The 10,919-nt window shown below is 39.0% G+C and overlaps 1 protein-coding gene across 2 annotated transcripts; it reads right to left on the reverse strand.

The window, feature by feature from the left end:
* Nucleotides 1–1,414: 1,414 nt before the first annotated feature.
* tcea1 (transcription elongation factor A (SII), 1) lies at nucleotides 1,415–10,916 on the reverse strand. 2 transcript variants are annotated; one of them, XM_022196345.2, is made up of 10 exons: nucleotides 10,723–10,916; nucleotides 9,240–9,302; nucleotides 9,054–9,159; nucleotides 8,012–8,114; nucleotides 6,763–6,908; nucleotides 6,613–6,669; nucleotides 6,089–6,243; nucleotides 5,787–5,933; nucleotides 5,490–5,561; nucleotides 1,415–1,816 (listed from the first exon to the last, which is right to left on the reverse strand). In XM_022196345.2, exons 1-10 carry the CDS (start codon nucleotides 10,795–10,797, stop codon nucleotides 1,808–1,810), a joined length of 933 nt encoding a protein of 310 aa, XP_022052037.1. In that variant the 5' UTR covers nucleotides 10,798–10,916; the 3' UTR covers nucleotides 1,415–1,807. The 2 variants fall into 2 exon arrangements, with proteins under 2 accessions (XP_022052037.1, XP_022052036.1); XM_022196344.2 differs by having other exon boundaries at nucleotides 6,763–6,911.
* Nucleotides 10,917–10,919: the final 3 nt, after the last annotated feature.

Here is a 10,919-nt window from a genome sequence, read left to right on the forward strand (position 1 = left end):
AAAAGAAATTTTACTTCAAGACTTAAGAGTGATTCTTAATGCAATATTACACAAATACATGGGGTGTCTGAAAACTTTTTCCTACCACTGTGTGTGTATGAACTGTGAGAGCAAGCCAGAGCACTTAGAGAATCATCCAATGATAATTCAGATAGAGTTTATCTTCATCTTGGAGATTCCTAACACCAATTACATATCCTAAAACTTTCTGCATCTATAGCCCTGCGACAGACTGGCGATCTGTCCTGGGTGTCCCCTGCCTTCGCCCGAGTCAGCTGGGATAGGCTCCAGCACCTACCGCGACCCTAATGAGGATAAAGCGGTGTATAGAGAATGGATGGATGGATGGATGGATGGATGGATGGATGGATGGATGGATGAATGGCTGCTCAGACGCAAATGTATCAGTTAAAAATACAAAGAAATAAATGCTAATAATGCTTCAGTATTATTAACTCAAGAATTTTATTGATTTTTTTCTTTTTAATTTAGGGCTTTTGCTTTTGATGGAGCTGTTTTACATTGTGGTGTAGTTTTGAGAAATATCCAAATAAACACATTTTGTGCATTTCTGAAGCACAGTTCAGGTAAAGAGTGATGCCAGCCCCTGTATCAGTTGTACAGCTCTCAAATGGCTCAAAGGTGCAACTATCCTGTAGTTTGTGATACAGAAAAAAATGAAGAAATTCAAATAAAGCCAGTTCTAGTATCGTGACGAGTACCTCACAACCCCTCAGACTTGCAGTATTCTCCAAACACTTAGGGGTCTCACTTTTGTAGCTGCAATATCACAGCATTGTATTTGTGCGAAACGTAAGAAGCTTTTTCCACCAAACTGGTCCATCAGGTGAAAAAATTCACAATAGGAAAGGAGGTACAACTAAATAATAGGAAGCTAAGAAATTAACTCAGGCAGTGCAATTTGCAAAACAACACATATAATAAACCCAGGTTTAATTCGCATTAAATTAGCAGGTATTAGAAGACATTTTGATCACCAGACCTTCCTCAATATACAATCTTTTCAGTGATTAAACTGCCTTACTCTGATATAACTGTTCTGGGTTCAGTTTGTGCGGCTGTATGGCAGCACAGCAGCTCAAGAGAGTGGCTGCACCTGGCAATTTCAAAAAAATAATAAAAAGACTCCAGGAAAGGGGACACAATTGTGCATCTTCCCTGGCCGGGCCAATGGCATTATTCTTTCCCTACGTAGATTAATATGCAAGCATCAGGATTCACTTTGATGTGATAAATATTCCACCAATTAGAAATGTATACTCCTCGACACACACAGGGAGACACACACATCCAAAATGTTTGCCCTCTCAGATCCTTAACAGTATAATGTTAAAGATTTGCATAACCAGAGGAGACAGAAGGCACATCACAAAAGACAGCCAATGAAAAGCACTTCTTTTTAATCAAATGGATTACACTTTATTGGGAAATTAAATAAAACAACGCAATGTTGTGAGGGGAAAGCAAAACAACATTGTCCAAAGTGTTAAAACTACATATAAAAAAATGCAGATAAAAGAGAATGAGACAAGATTGATCGCATATATCTGACAGTGAGAAACAACTAATAACAATAGTAAAAGATTTGGGGGCGGGGGGGCATTGGGGACTGACAATGAACTCAATCTATTAACAGGATATTTATTCAAACAGTAACCGCAGTGGCATCTTTGTATGGCATGTTGTGTACCATGTACCACAGAAAGCTCCAATCTGTTGCAGACAGTTAGAACCTGGTCCAGGAATTTTGCTACTTGCCGGAGTGCCGTGGGTGATGCCTGCAGATTCAGCAGAACTAGAAAACACACGCACAAAAACAACAAATCAATGCATAGATCTTGGAATATTTAATTGAAACACTCATGGTCAAGTCATTAAGTAGCTGGAAAGTTTCCAGGCACATTTTAGCGCACTGAATTGTGATATGAAGCAGAACATTTTCAGAAAGCAAATAGATGTGGCACAGATCCAGTGACACACATTCAACTGTTCTTTGTACATTAGATTTTTAGTTGTCAGTATGTATTAGGGCTGTAGCCATCGATTATTTTAGTAATTGAGTATTCTATAGGTTATTCTGGCGATTAATCGAGTAATCTGATCCGCGCTTGGCATGCGCATTAGACCATCAAAAGAGGAAGTAAGTGCCCTGTGCAGCAGAAATAACCGTCCTGGCAGAAACAAGCAGACATCTGCAGTGTACTCTACATGTATAGTATAGTACAGGTGTATTGTACATATATAGAAGAGTACAGGGGTACTCAACTAAAACTCAAAGCCATGGGAACTCCACATGTATTTAGTTGGTGATGCAGAAATCACATAAACGTGTTTTTATGTTTATCTGTTTAAGCTGCTGGTGCTGCAGCTGACAGAACACAATGAAGAAAACTGATTAGTTTATTAGTATTTATCACAGAGAATATTCAATCAGCAACATTAGTTTCACTTTGATTTAAATTAAAAGTGGTTTCCTTCATTGTGAGACAGTGTCAGACCTACATGCACTTCAATACATCATGTTTGAATCTGTGAAGTTTGATAGTTTTATTGTGCAGCTGTCTGTTAGAAATGATCAGCTGCATTGGTCGGTAAAATAAATATATTAACACAAGATTAACAGTTTCTACCAGTATTCCTGTCTTACATTATTAAAATTCTGATTACATAATAATCCAGTTGCAGCTTTTTACTATCATTATTTTTAGGTTCCTCATTGTTCTCCATTAAAACAACCTGTTTGTGATCGTTTCATTTTTGGTGGAAAAGAGTCAAATGAACGCTCCTGTTTTGTGTGGATGAGTCTGAAGCAGAAAGTCTGACTTTAAGAAAGTTGAAAACCACCTTCATACCTGTTAACTCTGACGTTTTTAGTTTTTGTCAAGCCGACTAACACAAAGAAAGTCTGACTATGTCAAACTGCATTCATAGTTCAGACTCTTATCTGGTAAATGCCGTAAACACGAGAAAATAAAAGCACCCCGTCAAATTTAAATTTATAATTTACTGACTACAGGTCCGGGTCGGTATAGGATAAAGTCTGGCTCTATACTCGGACTCGGTCCAGCAGTTAGTCACCTGGGGTCTAGTATGTAGTGGATTAAATGAAGCCTTTGATTCAGAGAATTTTCAAATCAGAAATCATCACAACTGGTCCAGAATCACTCCCCAAATCCACCCACAACTTATCCCTCACCGTTCACGGCTTCACTGTACTCTCTTCCTCTCACAGCAGAAATCTAGGCTCATCTTTGACCAGACCTTCTCTTTCCACCAAAATATGAAGCACATGACTAAACCTGCCTTCTTCCCCTTAAAAAGCATTGCCTGCTGCCAGCCATTCCGCTCTTTTTCACCAGCCGAAACTCTCATCCACAAATTCATCATCCTCCAGATTTGACAAGTGCAACACACAACACTCCAGAAACTTCAATACATCCACATTTCTGCTGCTCGTCCACTCCTACACCCATGATCACATGACCTCCATCCTTCGGAGCCTCCCCGTCCCCCAGCGAATCCACTTCAAGATCCTCCTCATCCCCTCCAGCTCCCCCCTGATTGACTGAACTTCTCCACAGGCACACTCCCACCCTCCGCTCTGCTGATGCTAGCCTCATTATTCAGACCAAATACTGGACCTGGGGTGACAGGGGGTCCACTGCTGCTACTGCCCTCTGGAACTCACTCTCCAAAAGCATCAGAGAATCCTCTTCATTCGCCAGAGTCAAGAAATCTATGAAGACGCATGTTTTCAACATTGACTACAGCTCATAAATCCTTTTTACTATAAAGTCCTTTCTACATACATACACACACATATATATATATTTTTTGTGTTCTTACTTATTTTGTAAAGTGTCTTTAAGTGTCTCGAAAAGAAAGCATTATGTAAGTATTGTGTATTGCATTCATTGTGAGATGATGAGTGCATTTAAATCAGCGTGTTATAAATAGGTTAGTGATGGCATGAGGTAGATTCACAGTGAGCTAAGGATTGCACTGATGATTTGTTTATCAGTGGAATAAAAAGCCTTGAATCCTTTCAATCAGCACGGCATAATCATGGCAGGAACAAGTCAAACCCACATCGCTGCAATGGACCACATTAACGCAGGAATAAACTCGTGGTGACCCTCTTCCTGATGAGCTGCCCCTTGTCTGAATTCAGGTGGTTTTCAACTTTTTTTGTTAACTCAGACTTTCTGCTTCACACTTGTCCACACAAACAGGAGCCTTTAATGCATCGTTTGTCTCTTTTTCCACACAAAATGAACTGATCACAAAGAGGTCGTTTTAATGGAGAACAATGAGGAACATAAACATTTTTGACAGTAAAAAGTGACTGGAAATGATGTAAGACAGGAGTGCTGATTAAAAAAAAAAACTGTTAAACGTACATAATGTATTCTTTTAGCCTTTTTTAGTTGGTGCAATGGAGACAGACAGGAAAGGAGGGAAGACATGCAGTAAAGGGCCGTGAGCGGGATTCAAAATCATTTTAATTTGTGGCCAAATTAAAGTGAAACTAATGATTGAATATTCTCTAACAAAAATTCACTTTCTTATTTGCATTCTATCAGCTGCAGCACCAGCAGTTTAAACGGACAAACATAAAAACACATTATGCGATTTCTGCATCACCAAGCGTGGAATCGATTAATCACCAGAATAATCAATTAATCAACAGAATACTGACTACTAAAATAATTGATAGCCGCGTCCCTACTTCATCCATCTACACATTCTATAAAAGCAGCAATGTGTAGTTGCCTCTAAGCCATTTTAAGGTAGGCAAGATTATTTTTAGGGAAAAAGCATCCTAATATTTAACTTTAAAAAACATGTATGAGTTTTTAGAGGTTGAATTTATGACAGAAGAGGAATACTAATAAAAGTCACCGCCTGACAAAAAGGAAGAAAACATTTGAAATAGGAAAAATGTGACAGATTATGCAGCTTTAGTGGAAACATGCTACAAGAATTTTCTTTGCCTCAGTTAAATTTTGAATCCAAAATGCTTACAATGTTTGCAACAACTGAAGATAATCACTAGATCACCCTAGTGTGTGTCCTTTAATCATTTCTGTTTGGTCCACAAAACGCTTTCAATGTTGCACAATAATCTATTTTTGGAATTTATGAATCATAGAATGAATAAAATTCTTAAATGACTCATTTGTAGGAAAGAAAACAAATCATTGCGAAGCCAAATACACATTTTTAGATCTTTTCTTTTTCTGCCTTTATTGAATAGTGAACAAATAAAGGGATTTAGGATGTAAATGTGCAGTCTGAGTGAGCATGAACACGGACCACAACTAAAACATTAATGACTACTGACGGCAGTGATGTAGTGTGGAGACGCCTACTGTATGATTTAAACAGTAAACGTTAGGTATGATGGATCGCAGAAGTCTCAAAACAAAAGGATTCAAAGACTGAGCCAGCAAAATTAAGCAACATACCTTCCATCTATTCCCGCACTGATTGCAGAAGACAAACGTGGTCATTGGCTCATCAGCACTGCGAGTTTGAACCTGGGAAAGACCAAAAAGCAACATATCATCAATTCATCACCATTCACTGATCCATTAAAGTCATGAAACGATAATCTATAGAAGAACATCTGGAATATTTGTTCAGCATACAGTGATGCCTGTGGATGAATTACACCTCAGACTGGGCTAACAAATCAAATCAGCTCACTTATTTTGCCACTAATCATAACATCTATAAAGGTCTGGACAGACAGCAGTCTCTACCTGTGTGTAGGTGCAGGATTTCCCCTTGCATTTGCCACAGGTGAATAAATCAGTCTGAGTGCCTCCGGTGGTGGCCATCTGGTGGTCCCTGACAGCCTCTTTGGTCAAATTCTTCCTCATTTCTTTCAGCTCATCACTAGCCATTTCCTACAAAGTCAGAGGAATGTCAACACATTTCAATCTGTCTGCTTGGAACAAGACAGAACAGGATTTAATCAAGTTAAAGTGACACAGAGGGAAAAAAAGGAAGAGAAACCACTCTGAACAGTTCTGAAATATCAGTACTACTATAGTAAACACACCTCTGCAGTCATCTTAGCCATCCGCTCTGGGGTTACACTCCCGCATAGCACTGTCCTCCTTAAGTTCGGGTTCTTCATATCCTTCAGATTTGAGATCCGGCTCCGCACACGGTTTTTGTATTTCATGTCTGTGTTCTTAAATTCTTGGAAGATGCGTGATAGCAAGTCAAGGAATTTAAAACTGCACCTTTCAGCTACGTTAGTGTCAACACATTTAGTGGATTAACAGATTGGTTATTCCATTTCAATAACTAATTAATGCTTTATCAAGCATACCTTTTATTTTCTAGCTTTAAACGTTTCTTAATTCAATATTTAAAATTCTATAATTGAAGATTTACGCCACTGTTCAGACTAAACAAGCAATTTAAAAGATGACAGACACACTATGGCCTAAATGACCTTATTTATATCACTAATTGTGTGATGAACAGTCAGCAAAAACACACTAACAACACCTAGAACCTCACAACATCTTCAAGTTACACAAACTTCTGCTTCAAATCAATCATTGCAAAGGATATTTTCCTCGATCTGTGCACCGAGTTCGTCACAATCAGCACCGATTGCAATATAATCATCTGAAAAGAAAAATATCAGAGGACGGACAAAACACGTTACAAAAGTCAACTGTGCACTTGTTGTCAGCCTGCCGTGTTAGAGTAACAGGTTACCTCCAGTCTGCAGAGCATTGGCCAGCATCTCTCTGCACTTGAGCCTGATAGAGTCAGAGGTGCTCGGGGCACGAGGAAAGGTGTTGATTAACGTGTTGGGAGCAACTTCGGTGGGTTCGCTCTTGCTGCTGGAATTACTGCTGGAGCTGCTATCGGAGTAATGAGAGAGAATAAAATCAGTTACTGAGGCAAAACACCTTGGAAAGCAATGTCTGAACTGTAAACATACACTACTAATTAAAAGTTTGGGGTCAATTAGAAATGTCCTAATTTTTGAAAGAAAACCATTTTTTTTCTTCGATGAGGATAACATTAATCGGAAATATAGTCCAGACCAGAGCTATTCAACTAAAACTCAAAGAGGTCCAGTCAGAGAAAATCTATTAATAACTGACTGTCAAATAAAAAAAAATAAATCTGTATGACTGAAAGAATGAAGTTTGATAGTTTTATTTTGCAGTTGTCTGATAGAAATAATCAGCTGTATTGATCAGTAAAATAAATACATTAACATGTTTAGCAGTTTTCTACCAGCATTCCTGTCTTACATCATTTCCAGTCGCAGCATTTTTTACCGTCATAAATTTTTATGTTCCTCGTTGTTCTCCATTAAAACAACTTGCTCATGATTGGTTCATTTTGTGTGGAAAAAGAGTCAAATGATGCGTTAAACGCTCCTGTCTGTGTGGACAAGTTTGAAGCTGAAGTTAACAAAGAAGGTTGAAAACCGCCTTCATACCTGTTGACTCTGACTGAGGTTTTAGTTTTTGTCGAGCCGACTCACACAAATAAACCTGACAACGCCAAACTGCCTTCGTAGGCCTCTGATCTGCTAAACGCCGTAAACACTAGAAAAGCAGTTTTGGTTAAAATAGAAGTGTTCTGTCAAATTCAGTTAGTGAGCTGAGGTCTAGACATTGGTAATGTGGTCACTGACTATTATGGATGGAAACGGATGATTTTTAATGGAATATCTCCATAGAGGTACAGAGGAACATTTCCAGCAACCATCACTCCTGTGTTCTAATGCTACATTGTGCTAGCTAATGGTGTTGAAAGGCTAACTGATGATTAGAAAACCCTTGTGCAATTACGTTAGCACATGAAAAACAGTGTGAGTTTTCATGGAAAACATGAAATGGCCTGTGTGACCCCAAACTTTTGAACAGTAGTGTATGCTCCATTTGTACACCCAAGTTGTCTACAATATTAAAAGCATGCAAAACACACCAACACTTGTACTTGTTACCTTTCTTCCTTTGCCTCTGGGCTTCCCTGTGAGGGAGAAACAACAGGTGTCGTCTGCTCTTTCCTCTTCTCATCTGAAGCTTTGTCTCCACCTCCAGGCTCATCTGGAGTGCAAGAGATAGAAAATACATAGGCATGAATATCAAGTAAGCGAGAGTGATCTATGTGACATTAAAGCCACTCAAGTCAACACTTCATTAGGCCCAAATGGCCAAATAGTGATGCACAACAAAAAATAATCAGCCTTCTTTCAGTGGTTTCTTATAATAATGTTGGATAGTCTTTATGTTTGTGGCGATAGCAGCGTCAGTGTAAAGCTTGTGTTGAGATTTATATGTGGCTTTATTTATCTGACAAAACATGAGAAGATGTGCAACAGTGATCCAAGAAACAAGCCATCCCAAACCGAATATGTCGTAGAATTTTACAAAAGCAGAGTCACAGGAATTTAGCAGTAAATGATCACTCAAGTAGAGGCAAAGCAACCTCAAAAGCTGGGTCACATACACCAATGTAAGCATGTGTTTGATTTAGTCATTCAATAATAAAAGTTACACACACTTCTCAGTAACGTATACTGTCTTTAGATATTTACAAAATTATTCTTATTATATGCTATTATGCCTGTATGACATAAAAAGTAGTATTTGAAAAAAACAAAAACAAAAACAAACTCTAGTCTTTCCTGGCTGATGCTTGCTGTTGGTGTAATGTTCTCACTAGCATCTTCACTGCAACTGCTGGCTGCTGTTCAGTTGTTTGTGCTGCTGAACATCACATTTACTCACAACTCTGTGGGTTGAGAACAGGTATCAGCAGTATTAAAAAAAAAACAGAGCAACAGGACATCTTTGACAGCTGGTGTACCTGGAGTGCAATGTGCTGCAATCAAAAAATTGGCTCGGTCCTCATAAATATCAGATTGAAAATAAATAAATAAAATGACACGCTTTGATACAATCATGCAGAACAGCTTGAGGCGTTCAAAAAAATCTCTGCAGTAAATAAAACAAGTTCTAGTATCATCAAAAACTAATAATTACCCAAAAGCTTCTTCCATGACTTGATCAAGGCCTTGGCTAAGGACGTCACCTCCTCGTCTGTGCTTTGCTTGCGGATGGCATTTACAGACATCCCAATTCTGGTAGACTGTGGAAACGCACACTGTGTCAGAGCTGCAGGGTTTCAGCGTTGCTCATGTCTACAATAAGGCCTGAGAACAAAGATACCTGAAGCAGCTCCAGGGTCATGGGGACATTCCGCAGCTCCTTCAATAGGTCCAAAGCACCAGCCTGCAGGGGAAAGGAGAGGGGGCAGATTTAGATTCATTTTGAGCCATCTCACACTGAACTTCTGCTTCGTTGTGAACTGATTTGACCACTGCATCACGTGTACGTGGACACTGACTAGGGCTGAGCAATTTGATGAGAATATCTAATCGCAGCTTTTTGGAGCGATACTGCAACTATGATTTGATTTTCAATATATTTTTTTTACCACTTGAGACACCATCTGAAGCTTGATTGTCACTTTAGGAAAACAGCATGAATTTGTAAAGCCCCAGACATGGAAAACATGAACTCTGGGTCAGATATGCTGCATAAAGTACATCCTAAATTTCAGCCTTTGCCAACTCGATCAGTTGTTAAGCCGTACTACGTACTGCCTGAGCATCACCAGATTTCACACAAATACTGTCATACATGAGTAAGCCTTTATTTGATAATAGAAAATTGCAGATGTAGGTTCACTAGACAAGATTGAAATGTTAAGAAATTGTGAACCAATTACTATTCTTACTACACCGTCAAAAAAGCAGTTTTGAACTTAAGTATTGCAACATTATTGCATTAAATGTCATTGTTGAAATAATGATAGTATCAGGTAGTTAGTCATCTGGCACAAAATATTAATATACAACCATTAATTGGAAAAAAAAACACCTTGATTGTTACGTTGCTTGATTGCTCGACACTGTGATAATTTGTTGTTTTACTGCGCCTTCTGTTCTATTAATTTTATTTTTAGACTTTTAGTTGAACATTTTAATATGTCACTTTGGTGCTTATACATCTGTAACAGCTTTCTCTTTCTCGCTATCTTCTGACATTATACAGGTCAAAATGATTAACAGAGAGAATAATGGGCAGAATAACTGACGATGCACTCAACATTTAGTTGAAGCGCAACGGGTTAACGTGTTATGATACAGTACTTACAGTTACAGCAGCTAGGCGGCTAACAGTCGAGCGCCCAAAACGAACGAAGCTAGCTACTTAGCCGCTCTGAAAATCCCCAAACATAACTTTAACTTACAGGACGACACAATAACTTTTCTCGAATTCATTTTAGGCTTTTATATTAACCCATTTACAAAGACCATTTCCAACAGGATATTGCGTTGGAAGGTAAAACGATAACAAGGGTTAGTGGGGATGCTAGGCGGCTAACTCATAGCAACCCATAGAACTACTGTTGATATAAACAGAGCTGCAAGGTAGCTAGTTATTAGCGGCTAGCTAGTAAGTCGGGTACATCAGCCTAGGAGGTTGGTTTTGAATATGTAGTTAATGGTTAAAATCGCACACTGGGTCAGAATTCTGCTGACAGTCAGTGAACTGGGCTAGAGGCGCAACTAGCTCACAGCTAACAACATCAGCCCGATTGGCTAAACAGCAGGCAGGTAAGCATTCATTCCCCTCGACATCTCACCCCGTTTTTCTTCTGCGCCATTTTATCCATCTTCTTCGCAATTCTGATGATCTCCTCTTCCTCCTTTTTGCCCATGTTGACTGATCAGGTGGAATAAAAAAATGGAAGCAAAATAGAAAGAAAATTTGCGACAAAGACCACGCCACTGAAGTGAAAGCGGCGGCGGCGTCTACTTGGCGGACCGGGACCGCTGACCC

This window comes from Acanthochromis polyacanthus, chromosome 9 (assembly GCF_021347895.1).
Source record: "Acanthochromis polyacanthus isolate Apoly-LR-REF ecotype Palm Island chromosome 9, KAUST_Apoly_ChrSc, whole genome shotgun sequence".
Classification (NCBI taxonomy): domain Eukaryota; kingdom Metazoa; phylum Chordata; class Actinopteri; family Pomacentridae; genus Acanthochromis; species Acanthochromis polyacanthus.